Source organism: Chiloscyllium punctatum, chromosome 37, assembly GCF_047496795.1.
Source record: "Chiloscyllium punctatum isolate Juve2018m chromosome 37, sChiPun1.3, whole genome shotgun sequence".
NCBI classification, from domain to species: domain Eukaryota; kingdom Metazoa; phylum Chordata; class Chondrichthyes; order Orectolobiformes; family Hemiscylliidae; genus Chiloscyllium; species Chiloscyllium punctatum.
Genome location: NC_092775.1, coordinates 54706030 through 54731387, shown reverse-complemented (window position 1 = coordinate 54731387; position 25358 = coordinate 54706030). Strand labels below are relative to the sequence as shown.

General features: G+C 42.4%; 1 protein-coding gene across 3 annotated transcripts in view; it reads right to left on the bottom strand.

The window, feature by feature from the left end:
• The window catches only part of LOC140463118 (serine/threonine-protein phosphatase 4 regulatory subunit 1-like), a 123463-nt gene that overhangs the window by 85948 nt on the left and 12157 nt on the right, over nucleotides 1–25358 (bottom strand). For all 3 annotated transcript variants that reach the window (XR_011954613.1, XM_072556848.1, XM_072556847.1), the window contains exons 3-4: nucleotides 22716–22848; nucleotides 3717–3823 (exon numbers count right to left, since the gene is read on the bottom strand). Coding sequence is in view for 2 of the 3 variants with exons in the window: in XM_072556847.1 (XP_072412948.1) it covers nucleotides 3717–3823; nucleotides 22716–22848 (240 nt within the window). In the remaining variant the exon portion in view is untranslated. The remainder of the gene's footprint in view (nucleotides 1–3716; nucleotides 3824–22715; nucleotides 22849–25358) is intronic.

Below are 25358 nucleotides of genomic sequence, written 5' to 3'. Positions count from 1 at the left end.
ATCATAGGTCATAGAATTCCTGGTGTGGAAACAGGTTATTTGGCCCAACAAGTCCACACTAACCCTCCAAGGAGTGTCCCACCCAGACCCACTCCCCTACTGTATTATGGTACATTTCCCATGACGAATGTACCTAACTGACACATCCTGAACATTATAGGCCATTCAGCATGGCCGATTCACTTAACCTTCACATCTTTGGACTGTGGGAGGAAACTGGAGCACCCAGAGAATATCCACGTAGACACTGGGAGAATGTACAAATTCCACACAGTCACCCGAGGTTGGAATAGAACTGACTCCTGACTGAGACTGCACTAATGATATTATTGTAGATCAGTCAGATCCAATTGCGGATTCCCTCCCCAAAACCCATTTTGGATAGCATATCCTTCACGTGGTGTTCAATATCCTGTCAAATGCCTTCTCCTGATCCAAGCTGATGAGATAGGTGACCACATATTAGGCGACTGTATCCTGAGGAACGCCTATGATGGTATTCTTCGATACTTCCAAGCAAGCAAGGCACCCTTCCTGGACCGATTCAAGACGATGCTGAATGTGGGGACACCTTCCCAGAATGCTTCAAGGTGATTCTGACCCTCCTGTCTGGAATAAATCTAGTGAATCTCCTCTGAACTGACTCGAATTCAACTACATCCCTCCTCACGTAAGGGGAGATTAAAACTGTATGTAAAATTCCAGATGTGATTTCACAAAAGCCTCAGAATCATAGAGAACAGGAGGCCCCTCAGCCCTTGAATCTATGTCACCAAAACTATACTTAACCTACATTAGTCACACTTTCCAGCACATGTACCGTTGCAGCAATACTTCCCTATTTTTATACTCTATTCCTTTAGTGATAAATGCTAAACATGAGCTTTCCTCATTACCTGCTGTAACTGCATGTTAATTTTCTGCAATTGATGCAAGAGGACACTCAGATCTCTCTACAATGAAGCACTCTGAAATTTCTCTCCATTTAGATAAAAGGTTGCCTTTCTATTCCTTCGATCAAAATGGATAACCTCACTTATCCACAGTAAACTTCATGTCTTGATACTGACCCATTCAATTAACCTTGCCATATCAACTGGTAAATTTATTTGTTCATTATAACTTACTTGCCCACGCATTTTAGCTATCTGCCAACTGCACTATAATACTTTCTTTCCCTACATCCAAGTTATTAACATAGATTGTGAATAGTTGGGGCCCCAAGGATTGAACCCTGTAGCACACCAACCATTCACCCTGACTCTGTTTTCTGATTGGCCAATCCTCTCGACAAAAGGGAGGACTGCAGATGCTGGAGATCACAGTCTAGATTAGAGTGGCACTGGAAAAACACAGCAGGTCAGGCAGCATCCGAGGAGCAGGAAAATCGACATTTCGGACAAAAGCCCTTCATCAGGAATGAAGGCAGGGAGCCTCCGGGTGGAGTGGCCAATGGGAGGGGGGTGGGGCTGGGGAGAAGGTAGCCAAGAGTACAATCAGTGGATGGAGGTGGAAATGAAGGTGATAGGTCAGAGGGGAGGGTGGAGCGGATAGGTGGGAAGGGAGATTGGCAGGTAGGACAGGTCATGAGGATGGTGCTGAGCTGGAAGGCTGGAACTGGGGTAAGGTGGGTGGAGGGGAAGTGAGGAAACTGGTGAAGTCCACATTGATGCCCTGTGGTTGACGTGCTCAGAGGGGGAAGATGAGGTGTTCTTCTTCCAGGCATCAGGTGGTGAGGGAGTGGCGGTGGAGGCGGCCCAGGACATGCAGTCCTCAGCAGAGCAGGAAGGGGGGAGTTGAAATGTTGGGCCACGAGGCGGTGGGGTTGAGTGGTGCAGGTGGCCCATGGATGTTCCCTAAAGCGCTCTGTGAAGAGGCATCCAGTCTCCCCAATGTAAAAGACACCGCATCGGGAGCAACGGATACAATAAATGACATTGGTGGATGTGCAGGTGAAACTTTGATGGATGTAAAAGGCTCCTTTGGGGCCTTGGATGGAGGTGAGGAGGGAGGTGTGGGCGTGGGCGCAATCCTCTAACCAAGCTAATCCCTAACTTTGTGATTTTGTTTTGTGTATTAATGTTACATATGGCATTTTATCATCATTTAGAAATAATCCTACACTACCCTTTGAATCCAAAGTGAAAAACTAAATACAAGATTTTCCATCAGGAATGATATAATTTAATTTCAGATTTTCTACATTATTTGTTCAAGCCTCTGGATATACTCTGTGACCCAGCCTTCTGTGATAGAGAATTCCATAGGTTGACTATCATCTCAGTAACAAAATACCCTCAATAGCCTACTCTGTATTCTGAGACTGTGATCAGACCACTGGTTCTGGACGTCCCAACTAGGGGAAACAACCTCCTTGCATCTAGTCTGTCTAGCCCTGTTATCAACTCAAATCCTCTTGCAGTTAAGGCCAAAATACCATTTGCCTTCCCAATTGCTTGCTGAACCTTCCTGTTTAGATTGACTGACTGGTGTACAAGGACACCAAGATCCTTCTGTACATCTATGTAACATTGACAGCTTTTCGATCTTTGGTCACTTTTCTAGAACCTGTAAGGATTCCTGAAACACCTACTACCTCTGTGGGAATTTCCTTTAAAATCCTAGGATGCAACCCACCAGGTCCACAGAATTTAGTCCCATTAGTTTCCCGAGTCCATTTTTTTGATGATATTCAGATCAGAATATTCCATCACATTCCTGACTTGTGCCTTGCAGAAGGTGAGCAGACTTTGGGGACTCAAGAAGTGTGTTACTCAATGCAGGATTCTTAGCCTCTGACCCACCCTTGTAGCTAAACAGTATTTATGTGGCACTGATATATCTTATATTACAGAAGTGACTAGAGAGTGAAAGGACTTCATTGGCTGTGAAGCATGTTGGGACATTTGGTGGTTGTGATTTTGCTTCTTTAAGTGCCTGGATTGCACCATGATGACGTCATGAATTTTTCAGGACTGCTTTGAGGCAGCAATAAGGGCAAGATCCAGGATTAAGGAGCAATTGCTCTTTTAGATTCTTCGGATAATTAAGTAGGATTTGAGGGTGCTGACTAATGGGACATCAGCTTGTCTGAAACATCCAAACAGATTCATCTACTGAAGTGAGGCATTGCAACATCCGGAATGTAAGTATATTTTGGGCAGCAGATACCTTACATATGGACAGCGAACCAAACCCAGAAATATTGTTGTAGGTGGATAACTACTCAATTAAAAGAAAATCTTGTTTAAGCAAACTTTTCAGAACATTTTGAAGTGTAATCGCATAACATCTTGTATCTTTGACTGCACCTCATTTTTCTGTGCCATTTTCTTCTTTTTCTCCAAAGATGGTTTATATTCAAAAACAAACATTTTAACCTATATCATCCAGTTTGCTTAATCTCTATCGACCATGCCGTTCACCCAATCATGTTGCTTTGACTCTAAAACTAAAAACTGTGAAACAACCACCAAAATAATGTTTAAGACCAATCATAAAAATGGATGCTGCTTTTATAGGAAGACTGCTGAATTGGTGAGGTATCGCAAAGTTAGCTGCAACTCTGGAAAGAAATCCATGCATGAAACAGTGCCGCAAGGCAGAAAAACAAAAGCAGGGCAAAGATGAGAATAACAGAAGAAAAAGCAAGCAACTAAATAATCACCAACTTCTGCAAACCTCTGTCACTCAAAACAAGTAGGTCACCAACATACCTGTATCTTCAGAGAGTCTAACTATCGTCTCCATGACAGCCAAGAAATCTTTCTCATCATCGCTAAAAGCTCGCAGAACATCCAACAGCCCCCGAGCAACAATCTGCCTGTCAATATAAAAATGCATTTATCATTGTTTAAAATTATACACTATTTAGGAAGGAATAATTTGTATAGCATATAGAATTTCATGCCAAGGCATATAGTTAAAGCTTTTGGATCTCTTCTAATCTACAGATTATTTTGGTCTAATATTTTACACTACTTTCACAGGTGACCCCTAACTGCTGCTACATGTCAGATGTCAAGTGGCTACCCTTATCTAGAGAGATTTTGGTAATGAACAATGAATGCTGCTGCTGTGGATTTACTCACTAAACATTATTTTTTCCAAACCATTTCCATGCACAATCTTCAAAAGCAACTGACCTATTTAAAGTTGTCGAGACTATGAAAAACGAAAGTACATAAGAAACTCCTCGTTATGATTTGGACATAACTTGTCCCATTGCTTGATTAAGTAAGTTGACAGAAAACAGAACTAGTTTAAAATATACATGTTGCTCCTTCTTTAAGGAATATAATCAAATTAGTTGGCAGTTTCCCAGATATCTAAAGTTTCCTCTGGTCATGTTTTAAGGATATAATGTTTCGGAAAAACCTTATGTTTGAAATGCATTTTCTTTTGTCTTTATTTGCACTATGTTCTTTTAGAAGTTTATAAATGATCAACCATTTATAAATGGAGCAATCACGAAGTATGCTTTAAAGTTTATTTTTCGCTGAGCAGTCTGTAGTAGAAGATGCTTATAAGACTATCAAAATTAGCTTGATCCGAACAAAGCCAGTTTTTCTTGTAATACTAAAGAAACTGGATTTATAAGAAAGTATCACTGAAATCACAATTGAACAAGATATCTTTCCTCAACTCTGCTACAGGCATAAAAGATGAATAAGGAGCAGTAATTTCAATCAGCCTATTTCCATGGTGTAATAGTGTTATTATTTGATGTTAGGACCTACATAAACCAGAAAGTTGGGGGATATTGGGCCCACAGCCCTGCTGAGGCTCAAACAAGTTAATTCTTTTATGGCAGATTTAAACTTGCCCAGCAGGGATATGGGAAGTTGAGCATATATTTCAGAAGGGAGAAAAGTAAAACTGGAAAAGACAGAAAAACATTAATGAATGGAAGTGGAAGACAAAGGAAACCGGGGTTGGAAAATAAGAAGTTTAACTGTACTTTAATAAATAAGGCAAATGTGTTGAGGGCACAACTCAACACTTGAAAGAATAATATCACAGTTTTTACTAAAATGTGGGTATAATGAAGGCAGGAAGAACAGTTCAATATTCCTAGTCATAGCACTTTAACTTGGAATGATAGGAAAGAGATGAAAAGAGTGGCGATAGATATTGATTAAAGAAACAATTATAGCTGTAAGGATGGATTGTATGCAAGAAGGATTGTGAAATGGAGGCCCTTTAGACAACAAGATACTGGAGCGGAATTAGGTCATTTAGCCCATCAAGTCTGCTCTGCCATTCAATCATGGCTCATTTGTTTCTCAATTCCATTCTCCTGCTTTCTCCTTGTAACTTTTGCTTCCCTTACTGATCAGGAACTTAGCTGATATACACTCAACAATTTGGCCTCCACAGCCTTCTGTGGTAATGAGTTCCACAGATTCACCACCCTCAGACTGAAGAAATTCCTCATCCCTTCACTCTGAGGTTACGCTCTCAAGTCTGCGTCTGTCCTACTAGTCAAAACATCTCCACACCCATTCCATCCAGACTTCTCAGCATTCTGCAAGTTTGAATCAGAACCTCCCTCATCCGTCTAATCTCTATCGTATACAGATATAGAGTTGTCAACCACTCCTCATCTGAAAAGCCCTTCATCCCCAGTATCATTGTTGTAAATTCTCCACCCCCTTGAAGGCCAGCACATTCTTTCATAGATATGGGGTCCAAACCTGCATGTTAATCTTAAGAGAATCATGAACAAGGACTTCCAAGTTCCTTTGTGCTTCAAATTTCTGAAGTTTTTCCCCATTTAGAAAATACTCTATACCTGTATTCTTCCTACCAAAATGCATAAACTCACACTTTGTCACATTCTATTCCATTTGTCACTTCTTTGTCCACTTTCTCAGGCTGTCCAAGTCCTTCTGCAGTTTCCCTGCTACTTCAACACAAACCACTCCTCCACCTATTTACAAACTTAGCAACAATGCTGTCAGTTCCTTTGGCCAAATCAGTACGTATAATGTGGGTAGGTGTAGTCCCAATACTGACCCCTGTGGAACACTACTGGTCACTGCTGCCATCTTGAAAAAGATTTTGCACACTCTACCTTCTGCCAATCAGGCAGTCCTCTAGCTATGCCTGTACCTTGTCGCTATAACCTTGGGCGGCACAGTGGTTAGCGCTGCTGCTGCCTCACAGCGCCAGAGACCCGGGTTCTGCGTGGGTTTCCTCTGGTTTCCTCCCACAGTCCAAAAATGTGCAGATTAGGTGAATTGGCCATGCTAAATTGCCCGTAATGTTAGGGGAATGGGTCTGGGTGGGTTGCTCTTCAGTGCAGACTTGTTGGTCTGAAGGGCCTGTTTCCACACTATAAGTAATCTAATCTAATCTATTTTATTCAGCAGCCTCCTGTGCAGCACCTTGTCAAATGCCTTCTGGAAATCCAAATCGCTCATGTCCACTATGTCTCCTTTCTTTAATGTGTTCTTTACATTCTAAAAGAATTCTAATAGATTTGTCAGCATGACTTACCCTTGACGAAGTCATGCTGACACAGCACTATTTTACCACACACTTGCAATACTTGGCAATCTCACCCTTAATAATGGACTCTTAACACCTTACCAATGACCAAGGTCAGCCAACCAGCCACAATTTCCAATCTTCTGCCTCCCTCCCTTAAACATGAGATTTTCTGAGAACCTTCCTGACTCCCGCGATTTCCAAAAGATCACCACCAATGCCTCCACAATTTTTTCAGAAGCATGGGGTGAACATAAGAACAAGAAGTGGATGTTACAATACAGAGATTGTATTACAGGCCTGTACAGTTCTGTTCGCCTTACTATAGAAAGGACATTATTAAATTGAAAAAGGTACAGAAAAGATTTACAAGATTATTACCAGACTGGATGTTGAGTTATAAGGAGGGGCTGTATAGAACATTGAACTATACAGCACAGGAATGGGTGCTTCGGCCCACAGTGTTGTGCCGAACATGTCGCAAAATTAAACTACAGTATTCCCTTCTGCCTGCCCTTGGTCCAATTCCCTCCATTCCTAGCAAATTCACATGCTCATCTAACAGACCCTTAAATGCACCTATCGTATCTACTTCCACCACCACCACACCCCAGCAGCGCAATCCACAATCCTGCCCTTCACATTTCCTTTGAACTTTCCCCCTCTCACCTTAAATGAGTGACCCCTAGTATTAGATATTTTACCTCTTGGAAAAAGATTCTGACTGTCATTATGCACCTCATAATTTTACAGACTTCTATCAAGTCTCCCCTCAGCATCCGCCACTCCAGAGAAAATAACCAGTGTTTTTCTATCTTCACCTTATAGCTCATACCCTCTAATCCAAGCAGCATCCTGGTAAGCGTCTTTTGCGCACTCTCCAAAGCTTCCACATCTTTCCTGTAACTTGGTAACCAGAACTAAACATAATATTCTTAAGTGTGGCCGAACCAAAGTCTTATAAAGTTGCAACATGACGTCCTGATTCTTGTACTCAACTCCCCAACCAAGAAGTGCAAGCATGCCATTCACCTTCTTTAACACCCTATCTACTTGTGTGGTCACTTTCAGGGAACTATACTCTTAAACCCAAGATCCCTCTGTACATCAATGCTGTTCAGGATCTTGCCACTAACTACATCGTTTTCATTAACATTTCATCTCTCAAAGTGCAGCACCTCAAACTTAGACAGATTAAACTCCATCTGCCATTTCTCCACCCACTTCTGCAACTGACCTATACCCTGCTGCATCTTTTGACAAACTCCTAAACTATCCACACCTCCACTGCAAACTTACTAACCCACCCAATCTATGTGATAAATATAAATGATTTGGATGAAAACAAACAGCAGAGGTCCCAGTACAGGTCCCTGAGTCACTAGGACCTCCAGCCTGAAAAACACCCTTCCACCACAATGGGCAAGCCAATTCTGAATGCATACAGCCAAGTCACCACGGATCCCATCCATCTTAACCTTCTAGAGGAGCCTACCAGGATGGACTTTGTCGAAAGCCTTTCTAAAATTCATGTAAACAACAACTACTGCTCTACTCAATGTGAGACTCAACGGTCTATAGTTTGCTGGATAATCCATATTTCCCTTCTTGAAGTTAGGATAAGCTGGGACTTCTTTTCCTGGAGCATAGGAGATTGAAGGGTGACCTTGTAGAGATTTATAAAATCATGAGGGGCATTGATCAGTGAATAGACAGAAGTCACAGGTAAGAAGAAAAAAGTAAAAATTAAGACAGAGTTCATCTTAGTCAATTTTACTTCAGACAAAATTGATTGAGATGATGAAAGCTGGAATACCCAGAAACCACTGCCAAAGAAGATCTCTCCATCAGTAAGGTCTCCACGCCCAGAAAAGACCTCCAAACCTGGAGAATACCACACCAAACACAGACCGCCTCTCCCGGACAAGCCGCCACAATGGACTAAGTCCACTCAAGGACAAAGGAGGCAATTTATGCATGGAGCCAGACGAAGCAGGCACGGTCCTTAATAAGCATTTTGCACTGGTATTCATCAAGGAGAAGGACATGGATGATGGTAAAATTAGGAAGCAGACATGTTGATATTCTGGAGCATGTTGATAATTAAAGAGGAAGTGGAGTTGGGTTTCTTGAAAAATATTAAGGCAGTAAGTCCCCAGGGCTTGATGGGATCTATCCCAGAATACTGAGGGACGCAAAGGCAGAGATTGCTGTTGCCTTGACAGACGTCTTTGTGTCCATCTTTAGCCACAGGTGAGCTCCCACAAGCCATTATTGCTCATTGTTTTAAGGAGGCTAACAGGGATAATCCAGGAAATTATAGGCCACTGAACCTTACATTAGAGGTAGGGGAAATTATTGGAGAAGATTCTTTGGGGGATTTACTTACATTTAAAAAATAATGGGCTTAGTAGGATAGTAATGCTGGCTTTGTGCAGGGAAGGTTATGTCTCACAAATTTTATTGAGTCTTTCGAGGAAATGACGAAGAGGTTTAATGAGGGTAGGGAAGTGCATGTAGTCTACATAGATTTTACTACAACATTTGATAAAGCCCCTCAAGGCTGGAAAGGAAGATAGAACACGGGATCCATGTTGAGTTGGACAAGTTGCATACAAATTGTCTTGGTCATAGAAGACAGACAATGGTTAGGGAGGAGTGTTTTTCTGACTGGAGGCCTGTAACCAGTAACCATTCTCTGCAAGAATAAGTGCCAGGACCTCTGTTGCTTGTAATGTAAGTTTGCAGACAATGTAAAGACTGGAGGAGTTGTGGATAGTGAGGAAGGTTGTCAAAGGATGAGGCAGGATATAGATCAGTTAGAAAGTTGGGCGGAGAAATGGCAGGTAGAGTTTAATCTGGACAAGTGTGAAGTGATGCATTTTGGGAGGCCAAATGCAAGTGGAAAGTATACAGTAAATAGCAGGACCTTAGGAGCGTTGATATACAGAGGGATCTTGGGGCGCAATAATTGTAATTGCACACGTTAATAGCTCCCTAACAGTGAGCAGTATTAATGTTAGTTAAGCCACATTTAGAGTATGGTGTGCAGTTCTGGTCCCCACACTACAAGAAAGATGTGGAGACTTTCGAGAGGGTGCAAAGGAGATTTACCTGGATTAAAATGTATTTGGTATAAGGTGAGGTTGGAAAAACGTGGATTGCTTTTGCTGGAGCATCGATGCCTGAGAGGTGATCTGTTAGAAGCATATAAAATTATGAGAGGCACAGATAGGGTGGTTGGTCAAAGTCTTTTTCCCCAGGGTGGAAACTATTTTTTAAAAAATAATAATGTAGCAACCCCAAGAAAAATTCTAGACTTGGATTTATGGAATGAAGCTTGACAGGTGGAAGTCACATCATTGGAAGAGTGTACAACTAATCATTATTCAGTTACATTTAGTGTAGTTATAGAAAAGGATAAAGAAAGACCAGGAATTAAAATTCTTAACTTAGGAAAAGCTAATTTTGCAAAGTTGCAAGACGAGTTAGCAAAATTGCACTGGATTCAGCCACTTGAAGGTAAACTTGAAGGTGTCAGATCAGAAAAGGCAAAAACAAAAGATTCAAACATATATTTCACAGTGAAAACGCTGGGACTCCCATACATACTTTCTCTTCAAAGTCAAAGTAGAATAAGGCGACAAAGAGAATCTCATACCAAAGACTAAAAGTGTAATTACGTAGAAAGCCTAGACAACTACAAAAAGAAATGCAGGAGCAAACTTGAAAAACTTTAAGTAAAATCAAAGATAAAAGAAAAGATGCTTTATATATACATCAAGTGCAAGCATATAACCAGGGAAAGAGCCGCATGGTGGCTCAGTGGTTAGCACTGCTGCCTCAGCGCACCAGGGTCCCAGGTTCGATTCCAGCCTCGTGCGACTGTCTGTGTGGTGTTTGCATATTCTCCCCATGTCTGCGTGGGTTTCCTCGGGTGCTCCAGTTACCTCCCACAGTCCAAAAATGTGCGGATCAGGTGAATTGGCCATGCTAAATTGCCCATAGTGTTAGGTGCATTAGTCAGAGGGAAATGGGTTTGGGTGGGTTACTCTTCAGAGGGTCAGTGTGAACTGGTTGGGCCGAAGGGCCTGTTTCCACACTGTAGGGAATCTAATCTCATAATTTGCAAAATTTGATTTTGTAATCTCAATTCAATATCTAATAGGACCTTGAAAGTCTCTGACCACGCCCCCACCCCCCCAAACAAGGCCAAAGATGATAAACCAGCAAGTTAAGAAACAAAAGTGTAAATAATATAATAGCAACATTAAAGAGGCATTTAGATAGACACATGAACAGGAACGGAATAGAGGGATGTACACCAGGTTCAGGCAGACAGAATTTGGTTGGAATAGCAATATGGTCAGCATGGCATCAGGCATGGCATTAATTGCACGTGTTAATCCAATATTGCTGAAGACTAGCCACATTTTGTTAAATATTTTTGTCTTGCACACATCAGGACAATCCAAGAACATACAAGCTTCGACAAAAATGTCTTTTTTTGGCAATGCTAAGTACTGGACTATCAAATTATAATTTATACATAGCTGAGACAATGATACAAAAGAAGTAATACTGGAAAGAAATCCAAGACTTAAAACTTGTGAGTACAGATCTTTGTTGGTTGTATAAAAGTAGCCTATGCTACTTGTCAATTTTGAAAACATATCCTCGCTTGACAATCTTAAGTGTTTTATTCAAATTACTGAATTGCTTCCTGTTAGAAGTCAAGGTGTCCTACCTATTTCTAACTCGACAAGTACATTGTGATTTGGTCTTCAGATTGGACAAATTGACCGAAACAGCCTAATCAAGATGTAAAGACAAAGTATGGCAGCTGTTTCAGGCCATCTTTTGACAAGTGCATGACAACCTGAATCCAAGGAAATACTCCTGCTTTCTCGTCCACCATTCACTCTCTCTCCATCGATCACACTCTTCAGAGAGCACAGTTGCCCAAGCAGAATTTACTTTCAAAAGTAAAACTTCAAAAAATATTGTTAACATACAAAACATCTGTCCACATTTGGGGACAGATATGTTGAATCAGTGTTTGAGGTGGAATCCTTTTTTTTGAGGACTTTCGAAAAATAATTTCAATAGAATCATTAAAAATCATTAAAAATCAAAAAACTCCAACATGAAAGTCAAGTATTGGCAAAGAACTTGAAGTACTTTGTTTTGAAAATTAAAAATGCTGCAGGTGTTGAAAATATGAAACAAAATGTAGAAAATGTTAGAATTACTTGGGTCAGGCAGCATTTAATTGGATAGGGAGGGATGTTGATTTTTGTATGTTGACAGGTACTGCCAACCTTCAAGACCAATGTACGTTGAAAATACCTTGTGAGAAAACTGAGAGAAATGTTAAAGGAACTTTTATTAAAAACATAAGTTTACATCTCAGGTGAGAGAATGAGAAAACTCAAAACTTGAGTACTTGGTCATACTCTCTGGTTGAAGTAGTTTCTCTTTATCTCTATTCTAAAATGTCTTCCCTTCACTCTAAGGCTATGCCCTTGGGTTCTTGTCTCTTCTGATCAATGGAAACATCTTCCCAAAATATATTCTGTCCAGGCCATTCAGTATTCTGTATGTTTCAATTAGATTCCCCCCTCATCATTTTAAACTCCATTGAATAATAAACCCATAGTTCTCACATGTCCCTCATTTGTTAAGCTTTTCATTCTGGGACCATTCTCATGAATCTCCTTTGAATACGCTCCAGGGTCAGTATATCCCTCCAGAGATATGGGGCCTAAAACTGCGCACAATACTCCAAATGTGGTCTGACCAGAGCCTTCTCGAGCCTCAAAAGTACATCCCTGCTTTCATATGCAAGTCCTCTCAAAATAACTCTCATCACAGCATTTGCCTTCTTAAGTACTGACTCAATCTGCAAGTTCACCTTGACAGAATCCTGGACTAGAACTCGCAAGTCTCTTTGCAATTCAGACTTCTGAATTTTCTCCCCATTTAGAAAATAGCCCATGCCTCTGTTCTTCTTACCAAAGTGCAGGATCTCACACTTTCTCACGTTGTATTCCAGCTGCCACTTCTTTGCCTACTCTCCTAACCTGTCCAAATCCTTCTGCAGCCTCCCTGCCTCCTCAATGCTACCTGTCTCTCTTTGTAATGTCTGCAAACTTAGCCAGAACATCCTCAGTTCCTTCATCTAGATCATTAATATATAAAATGAAAAGTTGTAGTCCCAACACTGAGCTTGCAGGACCACGGTCCTTCTCAGTTTGCCATCCTGAGAAGGACCCTTTCATGCCTATTCTATGCTTTCTGCCAGTCAGCCAATCTTCTATCCAAGCTATAATCTTGCCTCTGACACCATGAGCCTTTATCTTACTCAGTAGCCTCCCATGCGGCACCTTGTCAGAGACCTTCTTAAAGTCCAGGTAGATTACATTCATTGGCTCTCCTTGGTCTAATCTGCTCTTCAATTCCTCAACAAATTCAAGAAAATTTGTCAGGCATGACCTCCCCTTGATGAAACCATGCTGACTTTGCCCTATTTTACCTTATACTTCGAAGTATTCAGAAATCTCATCCTTCACAATGGATTCCAGGATCTTCCCCACGACGGAGATCAGGCTAATCGGTCTGTAATTTTCCATCTTTTGCCTTACTCCCTTTTTAAAACAGGGTGCCACGTTAGCCATTTTCCAGTCCTCTGGGACCCTCCCTGAAAGATCACCACTATCGCCTCAATTATCTCTTCAGCTATCTCCCTTAGAACTCTGTGGTATAGCCCATCTGGTCTAGGTGATTTATCTACCTGCAGGCAATTTAGTTTTTCTAGCACCTTCTCCTTGGTAATGGCCACCATACCCAGCTCTGCCCTCTCACTCTGTTGAATTTTTGGGATATTATTTGAGTCTTCAACTGTGAAGACTTACACGAAATAATTATTCAGTTCCTCAGCCATTTCTTTGTTGTCCACTGCTATCTCTCCAGCATCATTTTCCAGTGGCCCAATGTCCACTTTTGCCCTTTATATATCTAAAGTAACACTTACAGCCTTTGACAAAGGGTCAGTTAGACTCGAAACGTCAGCTCTTTTCTCTCCTTACAGGTGCTGCCAGACCTGCTGAGATTTTCCAGCATTTTCTCTTTTGGTTTCAGATTCCAGAATCTGCAGTAATTTGCTTTTACTTACAGCCTTCTTTTACATTACTGGCTAGCTTACCCTCAATTTAATCTTCTCCTTCTTTATTTCTTTGCCTTCTGTTCATCTTTGTAAGCTTTCCAATCCTCTGGTTTCCCACATCCCTTCGTCACATTATATGCTTTCTCTTTTGCTTTTACGCTATCCCCGACTTCCCTAGCCAGCCTTGGTTACCTCACCCTCCCTGTACCATGTTGCTTTTTCATCGGGATGGATCTTTGCTGTCTCTCTTGAATTACTCCAGGAATTCCTTTCATTGCTGTTCCAATGTCTTTCCTGTTAGGGTCCTCTCCCAGTCAAACTCCTCCCACATACCCCTGTAGTTGCCTTTAGTCAGCTGTAATACCATTACCTGTGATTCTATCTTCTTCCTCTCAAATTGCAGAGTAAACACAATCATATTGTTGTCACTGCCTCTGAAGGGTTCATTCACCTTAAGCTCCCTTATCAAATCTGCCACATTTCACAACACTAAATCCTGTATTGCCTGTTCCCTTGTGGGCTCCACCACAAGCTGCAACAAAAAGCAGCAACTCTTCATCAGAGCTGAAGTGAAGTGTAGAAGGGGGCAGCATTTATACTATAGTTGGCGGAGGGTGCTAGTGGAGGATGTACAGTGCTGGTGAAGAAAAGACGTTGATAGTTCAGATTACGGAATAGGCATGTGAGAATGGCAGAACAATGCTGTGTCTCACTACCAGATTTGATAGAGAAGACACAGGGGTGGGGGAAGGGAGAGACGACATGGTGACAGTGAATGTAACATGTAAAGCAGAATAAAGGGAAGATATGGAAGTTGATTCACTTAAGGCGTTGAACTTAATATTAAGTCCAGAAGGCTGTAAAGTAGCTATTCTTAAGATGAGATGTTGTTCCTCCAATTTGTGCTGTGGTTCACTGGAGCACGACAGCATGCTGAGGACCAGTAAGGGAGCATACAAGGATACTGTGTTGGACTGACCGACGACAGGAAGCTCAGGGTCATATCTGCGCACAAACCAGAGATGTTCTGCAAAGCAGTCATCCAGTCTGCTTTTGGTTTCTCCAGTATAGAGTACGCCATACAAGAGTAGGATGCAGCAAATAAGATTGGATGAGAGACAGATGAAATGCTGCTTCATGTGGAAAGCCTGTTTAGGACCTTGGATGGTGAGCAAGAAGGTGGTAATGGGGCAGGTGCTGCACCTTCTGTTCTTATACAGCAGATGCCAGGAGAAGAGGGGATTGCATTGAACAGAGGGACGTGGATGGAATGATCCCAGCAAAATACAAATGGGGAAGTGAGTTGAAGATGTCTTTGGTGGTGACGTTCTGCTGGAATTGTCTGAAATGGCAGAGAATGATCCTTTGAATGCAGAGACTGAGAGGACGAAAAGTGAGAACAAGGAGGACCTGATCATGTTCTTGTGAGTGATGGGAAGGGGCAAGGGTGGAAGCAAGGGTGATATGTCAGTTGTGGTTGAGGGCCCTATCAACTACAATGGGTGTGGATAAAGAGTGGAGATGGAAAAAGCACAGCAGGTCAAGCAGCACCAGTGGAGAAGGGGAATCGACATTTCAGGTCAGAACCTTTCATCAGGACTGGGGGAGGGGGAAGGGGTGTCTGCAAAATAAACAGAGGGAGGGCGCGGGGCTGGGGGAAAGACGAGTGGGACGGCAATAGGTGTATGCAGCCAGGAGATGACTGTGATTGGTCAGTGGGAAGGGTGGAACGGATAGGTCGGAAGGAAAATGGACAGATAGGGTCAGGTTAAGAGGGTAGGGCGGAGAGGGAGGGTTCGGCCTGGACTGAGGTGGAGTTGGGGAGATTTGGAAGCTGGTGAATTCTATGTTGAGGCCATATGGTTGTAAGCTCCCGAGGTGGAAGATAAGGTGTTCTTCCTCCAGTTTGCGTGTGGCCAATTGATGGTGGAGGAGGCCCAGGATGGACATATCATCGGGCAAGTAGGAATGGATGGCAACCAGAAGATGGGGTTGGTTGGAGTGCATGGATCATTAATGTTCCTTGAACTGGTTCCCGCGTTTGCGCTTGGTCTCTCCGATGCAGAGGAGACCACATCAGTAGCAACAGATGTCATAAATCAGGTTAGAGGAAATGCACATGAATCTCCGCCGGACCTGGAATGATTCTTTGAGGCCTTGGGTGGAGGTGGGGGTGTTGGGTGTTTTACACCTGCTGCGACTGCAGGGGAAGGTTCCAGGTGTGGGTTGGTGGAGAGTTTGGACCGAACAAGGAAATTGCAGAGGGAACAGTCCCTGTGAAAAGTGAATAGGGGTGGGGAGGGAAATATAATTTTGGTCATAGGGTCAGACTTCAGGTGGCAGAAGGGTCAGTGGATGAGGTGTTGGACTTGGAGATTAGTGGGGTAGAATGTGAGGGACCCGGGGACTCTAACCTTGTTGCGGTTGGGGAGCTTTTGTATGAGGGCAGCAGTGCGGGAAATGGAAGAGATGCAGTCGAGGGCATTTTTGATCATGGGTGAGTGGAAATTGCATTCCTTGAAGTAGGAGAACATCTGGGATGTCCTGAAGTGGAATCGCTAAACCTACGAGCAAATATGGTGGAAGAATTGGGAATACGGGATTGCTTTTTTGCAGGAAGAGGTTTGGTAGGAGGTGTAATCAGAGTAGCTGCGGGAGTCGGTAGGTTTGTAATAGATGTTGGTGCCGAGTTTGCTTGCTAGAGATGGAGGTGGCGAGGTCCAGGAAGGGGAGGGAGGTGTCAGAAATGGCTCAGGTGAATTTGAGGTCAGGGTGGAAGCTGTGGGTGAAGTGGATGAACTGTTCAAGTTCCTTGTGGGAGCATGAGGCAGCATTGATAGAGTCATCGATGTAGTGGAGGAAAAGGTGAGGGGTGGTGCCAGTGTAGCTGCAGAAGACTGTTCCACGTACCCTACGAAGAGGCAGGCATAACTTGGATCCATGCAGGGTACCCATGGCCAAGTCTCTGGTTTGCAGGAAGTGGGAGCATTGAAACAAAAGGTGTAGAGGCTGAGGACCACTTCCGCCAGGCGGATGAGAGTGTCAGTGGAGGGGGATTGGTTGGGTCTGTGGGAGAGGAAGAGACAAAGGGCCTTGAGGCCCACCTCATGAGGGATACAAGTGTAGAGAGACAGGATCTCCATGGTGAAGATGAGGTGTTGGGGGCCAAGGAACTGAAGGTCGTGGCTGGTGTGAGTGGTGTCCTGAATGTAGGTGGGGAGTTTCTGGACCAAACAGGACAAGATGGAATTGAGATAAGAGGAGTTCAGTGGAGCAGGCAGAGATGATCAGCTGACTTGGACAGTCAGGTTTATGAATTTTAGGGAGAAGATAAAATCTTCTCATAGGGAAACGATGAGGTTGGAGGCTGTGGATGGGAGATCTCCTGAGGTGATGAGATTGTGAATCATCTTGGGAATGGTGGTTTGGTGATGAGAGGTGGGGTCATGATCAAAAGGACAGTAGGAGGTGGTGTCAGCAAGTTGTTGCGTGGCTTTAACGAGAGAGAGGTCGGTGTGCCAAACTACCACCGCACATCCCCTGTCGGTTGGTTTGATAGTGAAGTTGGGGTTGGACTGGAGTCCACACACCCCACCAACTCCTTTCCCATATCTCAAACCTTCCCCTGCGGCTGCAGCAGACGCAAAACCTACCCCACACCTCCCCCCTCATCTCCATCCAAGGTCTCAAAGAATCTTTCCAAGTCCAAGAGATTTCATGTGCATTTCCTCTAACCTGATTTATTGCATCCATTGCGACCGATACGGTCTCCTCTACATGAGGCTGAGCGCAAACTCGGGAACCGGTTTAGGAAACAAATCAACCCCATCTTCCAGTTGCCATCTGTTTCAATTCCCCCTCCTGCTCCCCAATGACATGTCTCATCCTGGACCTCCTCCACCATCCACACAAGTCCACATGCAAACTGGAGGAAGAACACCTCATCTTCTGCCTTGGAAGCTTACAACGGTGGCTCAGTGGTTATCACTACTGCCTCACAGCACCAGGGTCCCAGGTTAAATTCCAGCATCAGGTGACTGTGTGTGTGGAGTTTGCACATTCTCCCAGTGTCTGCGTGGGTTTCTTCCAAGTGCTCCAGTTTCCTTCCACAGTCCAAAGATGTTCAGGTCAGGTGAACTGGCTATGCTAAATTGCCAATAGTCAGAGGGAAATTGGTCTGGGAGGGTTACTCTTCGGAGGGTGGGTGTGGATTGGTTGGGCCTAAGGGCCTGTTTCCACACTCCAAAAAATCTAATCTAACCTAAACCATATGGCATCAACACAGAATTCACCAGCTTCCAAATCTCCCCAACCCCAACTCATCCTGTGTCTAGCCCTCCCTTTCCACATATGTGATATAGGTGAAGGAACTAGGAGAATGTGATGTAGTCCTTGCAGAACATGGGATGTGAAGAGCTGTAGTGGAGGGAGTCAGTGGCTTTGTACTGGATGGCAGTGGAGAGTTTATTCCCCAAAATGGAGACAGAGAGGTCAAGCAAAGGAAGGCAAGTGTCGGAAATGGACGATGTGAAAGTTATAGAGGGCTGGAAACTGGAGACAAAATGTAGAAATGTTTCAAGGCCCTGGTGGAAGCGTGAAGCGGTACAGAAGCAATTGTTAATGTACCAGTGAAAGAGTTGTGGGATGGGGCCAGTGCAGGACTGAAGCAAGGATTGTTCCACATATCCCATAAAGATACAGGCATAACTGAGCATTTCTTCCTTTTCCTTGAGATTTGCTTGTTACTTTCTCTGTCACCATATCCTCTCTCCCCACCCCTATTCCAGTGGGACTGTCTTCTCTTTCAAGTCTGGCAGTGAGACATACCATTGGTGTGCCATTCTCACATTCCGATCACTTAATCTGAATTAACATCTTTTCTTCACCAGCATTCTACATCCTCCACCGCCACACCACTCCCCTCCAACTACAACATCAATGCTTCCCCCTCCACTTCAGTTCTGAAGAAGAGACATCTAGATTCAAAACATGAGCTTGCTCTCTCTCCATGGATGCTGTGTGACCCACGGTGATCTCCAGCATTTGTTGTTTTCAGCCTAGTTCTTCTAGCCTCTCCTTACAGTTCATATCCTCTAATCCAGGCAGAATCCCAGTGAACCTCTTGTGCACCCTCTCACGATTTTATAAACCTCTGTAAGGTCACCCCCCTACCTCCTACGCTCCAGGGAAAAAAGTCCCAGGATATCCAGCCTGTCCTTATAACTCAAACCCACTACTCAAAATTACATCTGTGTAAATCTTTTCTGCACCCTTTCCAATTTAGTAATATCCTTCCAAAAGCAGAGCAACAAGAAACATATGCAATACTCCAAAAATGACTTCACTAATGTCCTGTATATCCACAATATAACATCTCACTTCTTATACACAATTCTCTGACTAAAGAAAGCAAGTGTGCCAGACACCACCTTCCCCACTACTTTCAAGGAATTATTTACCTTGAAAACAGAGAAAGGAACTAGTCTCTCTGTTCGACAACACACCTCAGAGCTCTACCGTTAATTGTGTCAAACTATCAAAGCAGCCACTAAGTCAAGTCTGGAGGTTTAACCATAAGAAACTCACTTAATTTCAAATTCTGGGTATCATGTGATCTAGCTTGGAAAAAAAGTTTGTATAAAATATCCGAGAATCATCCCTGCAAGGTCAGAACTCTCAGGGTAGGTGGATGTCCAAAGTTTTCAGTGACAAAATTTGTTCACCATAGGCTTGCATGAATGCACTGTATAATCACAACAGTTAGTACACTATCACAGTAATAAATTTGTGTATTATAAGTTGTTCCTGTTTTTGGGTGATTGGCATCAGGATTGAAGAATCATACATACAGAAGAAGTCCTTCAGCCAATTAGGTTTGTACCACTAAAAATATACTACTACTTACACTTGTCCCACTTACCAGCCTGAGGCCCACAGCCTTGAACGTTCTGATACTTCGAGTGCTCATCCAAGTAATTTTTCAAGGGTGTGAGGTTATCCTGTTATTGGCTCTTCAACTAAGGGGAACAGCTGCTGTCTATCCACAATGTTCATGCCCCTCATAATCTGATCTGCCTCTATCAGCTTCCCTCTCAACTTTCACTGCTCCAAAAGAATACAACCTGGGTTTAATCAGCCATTCTTCATAGCTGATATGTTCAATCCCAGACAACAGCCTGGTGAATTTCCTCTATACTCCCACCAGTGTAATCACATCCTTCCTTTAATTTGGTGACCAGAACTGCATACAATACCCCAGCTGGGATTCAACAAATGTCACGTACAACTCGAACACAACCTCCCTGCTCTTGTGATCTGTGTCTCGACTGATCAATGCAAGTGTCCTGTATTTATTCTTAACCACCTTATTAGCCTGCCCTGCTGCCTTTAGGGATCTGTGGACAAACAAGTGAGAAAGTCTTTACCTGTACTATGTTGGCTCCAGTGTTTGAGTGAGCTGCATAATAAGGGAAATAGGTTTTAAACTAAATAGTGGGAGTGAGGAATCAAACTAAGGAAGTAATGGTAAATCAATAAGTAACGATAAGCAACAGAGAAAGTTGTTAATATAGAAATGACAAACAGACTGTGACAGGAAGGGATAGAGTACAAATCTAAAATTAAAATCAAATTTGAAAAGGCTTTAATGTTATAAAAACAAAACTGAAGACTCTGTATCTGAATGCATGTAATATTTGAACCCATAGCAAGAACAGAAATAAATAAAACAAACTTATATCCATTCCAAAAGATGTGGCTGCACTATGACAGAGTGGGATCAAAACATTGAAAACTACATGCCATTGATGAAAAACAGGAAGCTATGAGCAGAAGGAGCTCTGTTATTTAGAAATGTTATCAGCACAAAAAGAGGGATGACCTAAACTCATCTCGGATTGACAGAATATAAAACAGCGAATTGCAGGCTAATTTGCTTAACATGTGGGGAAGGTGCTAGAACTTATTATTAAGAACATTATCTTAGGCATTTGGAAACAAAACATGATAATTTGGCAGAGTCAACATGGTTTTGTGAAAGTCATGATTCCTGAAGAAGAGCTGATGCCCGAAATGTCGATTCTCCTGTTCCTTGGATGCTGCCTGACCTGCTGCGCTTTTCCAGCAACACATTTTCAGCTCTGATCTCCAGCAACTGCAGTCCTCACTTTCTCCTCCATGGGACAGATCAGCCATGATCTTGTTGAATGGAGGGCGGGATTGAGTGGCAGCATGGCCTCCTCCTTCTCCTATTATCTAAGTTTTTTTTCTTATCAGGTTTCTTTGGATTAGATTAGATTAGATTAGATTCCCAAAAGTATGGAAACAGGCCCTTCAGCCCAACAAGTCCACACCGACCCTCCAAAGAGTAACCCACCCAGATCTATTCCTCTACCCTATATTTACTCCTGACTAACACATCTAACATTTCGGCCAATTTAACATGGCCAATTCACCTGATCTGCACATCTTTGGATTGTGGGAGGAAACTGGAGCACCCAGAGGAAACCCACGGAGACACTGGAAGAATGTGCAGACTCAACACGGACAGTCACCTGAGGCTGGAATTGAATCCCGGTCCCTGGCGCTGTGAGGCAGCAGTGCTAACCACTGAGCCATCGCCCTACCCACCCACTGAGCTACCGAGCCACTATGCCGCCCACTTTAATACGGCATCCTAATGTTTTGTGATTTGTGCATTGGGATACCCAGATTCCTTTGCATTTCTCAGCTCTGCGATCTAAGTAGGTTAAATATTTTTTAAAATTCTTTGCAAAGGACAATTTTAAATTTTCTCACATTGTAACATATGTGCCAGATCTTTGGCCAATCATAATATCCATATCCCTTTATAGCCTTTTGATTTTTTTTCAAAACTTATTTTCCACATATTAGAATAGAATAGAGTAGAACCCTACAGTGTGGAAACAGGCCGTTTTGGCCCAACAAGTCCACATTGAACCTCCGAAGAGTACCCCACCCAGACCCGTTCCCCTACCCTATTACTCTACAGTTCCCCTGAATAATGCACCTAACTTGCATCCCATATTGTCTTGTCTTTAACAAATATTGCAATGGTACTTTCAGTTCCTTCGTCTAAGTAATTTATTTAAATGTAACTATGCTTCAATCAATCTGTCCCATGTTTCAACAATTCCTTTATGCCAGCTCATCATGACCTTGTACATCTCCATTCAAAAGTCTAAACACCTGCTCTTTAAAGACACTCAGTGATCCAGCTTCCCCAACTCCCTTAACTCCAAATATTGATTAATTGTTCCGTGAAGAAACTCATTTACAGCCAAGTCCTGAATTGGCAATGGAGCACGTGGACACAGAAATTTTGTTGCAGCTATAGAAAACCCAGGTTAGACTTCACTTGGGAGTACTGTGAGCAGATCTGGGGGGCACCATGTCTTAGGAAGGAAGCTAGGCTTGAAAGCAGCGTTTAATACGTTTAAAAGAATGATCTGTGGAGACTTCAAGGATTAAGTTTCAGGATTTATTACATAAATTAGGCCTGCTTCCTTTAGAATTTAGAAAGTTAAGGGGTGATCTGATCAAAGTTTTTTAAGATATTAATAGAAAAGTATAGGGTAGATAGACATAAACTATTTCCACCGGTTGAAGATTTTAGAATTAGGGCATAGTCTGACAATTAGGGGCAGGTGGTTCAGGACAGATGTTCCAAAGTACTTCTACACACAAAGGGTGACAGTGATTTGGAGCTTTCTTCCACTAATGACAGTTAATGCAAGTTCAATTGTTAATTTTAAATCTGAGGGAATTAAAGGATTCTGGCCAAAGGGAATGAGACCACAGATCAGTCATGATCTCACTGAATGGTGGAATTGCTTGAAGGGCTACTTGGCTTCCTGCTGTTCCTACGATCCTATGAAAGAGTGTCAAAAACAGCCAAACCTCCAGACTCAGGATATGCCAACAAGGCGAAACAGTGAATAAGAAATAGATACCTATTGAGACACATTGACTTACATGGCTGGACTGCCACATTTTGATCAGCCCTGCATACACAAGTCTCTATTGCTTCTTGTCTTACCTGTTGAATACATTGTCACTGGCAGCATACTTCTCCAGTCTGGAAAGAGGTGTCATTTCATCTTGATTTGTCAAATCCAAGAACGAGGTTATCCGTACTCCATCACAGTCAGAGCTGTACTCATCAAACCCAACTGTAAGCCAAGAACAAAGTGTCAGGTCACTGCATTGACACAGGTCACTCAGTCCTAACAAAGCTTAGGCAAAACAGTTGCAGTGCCTTATAAGAAAAATGTCATGCAGGTTTGTGTATTGCAATGCACCAATGCAGTTTCACAGCAGCAAGATACAAAGCAGAAAGATTCTTTGCGCAATGGAGGGTAACTAACATCATGCAGAAAAGTGCTAAATAAACTGGTTAGAGTGTATTGGAAGTACTTTGCCTATCTATCAGACATGAAATAATAGCAGCTTGGAAAAGGGGAGGATGCCTGTGAAAGCCCTGGGCTGGGATAGGATTGGACAGCAAGGCTTTGCCTAACATTAGGAAATGGGATGCAAACAGCTTTTAAAGCTTGACCCAAATGCTAAGCCACCTTTCACAGCACTTCCTGGCTAGTAGTACCTGTCAAATAAATCGCCACAACTCTGAAGATGTGTGTACATGTGTAGTGTCCAAGCGATTATCTGTACATCTCTGACACTAAGTTCCCATTGTCATTAGTACTGGAGCTAGCAGCCTGAATTGGTTTCACAGCAACTGAAGTTGCAACATTTAATCAGTTAACACCTATTACATGAACTAGCTATTACAGTCACCAGATTTCAAAAGACTCAAGAAAATCCAAGCACTTGTTTGGCAGCTTTCCTTACAATGTCCCAAAACATCAGTGGATTCATTACTGATTGAAGTATAGTTACATTTAAAAATGCACGAGCCAACTGCCATAGATCAATAACCTACAAACAACAAGCGATAATTAGCTTTTTGTCTGAACTTTGGAAAAATCAGCCAATTCCCAGTAACAGCATCATAGTTAAAAGAAGAATACGGTTTTCCTCATGGAAAGGTTATGTGCTCAAGTCAGAGTGGCCTTGGTGCTAAATCATCACAAGCTTCTCCAGTCAGCCTCAAAAGGTCCAAGAATAAAGGCTAAGCCATTCAGGACCGAGATGAGGAGAACTTTTTTCACTCAGAGTTGTGAACCTGTGGATTTCCTTACCACAGAAAGCTATTGGGGCCGGTTCATTAGATGGAGATAGACAGAAAGTAATAGTGGGATACTGGATACTGTATGATCAGCCATGATCACATTGAATGATGAAGCAGGCTAGAAAGGTTGAATGGGCAAAAACAATGACTGCAGATGCTGGAAACCAGATTCTGGATTAGTGATGCTGGAAGAGCACAGTTCAGGCAGCATCCGAGAAGCAGCAAAATCGATGTTTCGGGCAAAAGCCCTTCATCAGGAATAAAGGCTTCCTGATGAAGGGCTTTTGCCCGAAATGTCAATTTTACTGCTCCTCGGATGCTGCCTGAACTACTGGAAAGTTTGAATGGCCTACCCTTGAATCTATTTTCTAAGCTTCTTGGTTTAACATCAAGAACAAATTTTTCAGCATTAAATCAAATGCAATATCTCACTCATTTTTGTGTGATCTGTATGCAGTATAAGAAGATGGAAGACATTACTTTAGAAATTGCAAGACTGATGCAGTCAGTTCTGCTAGAACAAGTGTTTCTTCAATGCAAATTGGCTTTAATGTGATTGAAGAATTTAGACCGTTACTTGTAGAATACAAACTTCCTTATCCTAATTGGCTATAATGTGATTCCAGCCCCATTAGTTTAAACGGTGCAGCTCTTGCAAGATCTTATCTCACAGGAGTAGAACTACTGCATTATATCAGAACCGATTGTATTTTGGAGGTCTATGTACTGAACAATACATTAATGTCACAATCAGATGGCTATCTACAAGTACACTAAATTAAGCACTGAAACTCAGTTTTCTAGCATCTTTATCCCCTTGCATTGAAATGCTACACTAATAAGATATGGACTTTGCATTCTCATTTCAAACATTTGCAACAAAACCTAGTCATAGAAGAGGCAAAGCTCTCATTCAACACACCAATTCTCTGTCAGTATTTTCCTTTCTGAGTAATTTAATTAGCCTGTCCACAGTCAGAATTTGTTCTTGGACATTTCTTTTTCCAACAACCAACCAATTCCTCATAATTTTATGGAGTTTATGAGCTGCTTACACATTCAAGCAAATATGTGGAGTAGTTTTGTTTTTTTATTTTAAAAACCTTTCCTTTAAGTCTTTGTACCATCCTTTCATTCACACCCTCGTAGAGAGCTGGAGTCATTAACCAAGTTCGGCACATCCTAAGTAACTGAAAGGGCAGAGCATGGTACTGAATTTTAAAATGCAGTGGCTTTAATTTTAAGCCGATTTGTCTCAGGTCTTTTGAGCTAATTGGGGACTTGAGTTGAGATTATTTTAAACCTATATTGTTCAGAAATTCAGATTTTTAAGTTTCCCCACTTTTTCCACAGTTAGCATATATTATCTACTCCTCTATATATTCCAATTTATCAAATGAGTTTGCTGAAACTTGCCATCAGATACAGAGTCATAGAGACATACAGGATGCAGACTTCTTTGTCCAAATCGTCCAAGTGCGACGGGAAGTG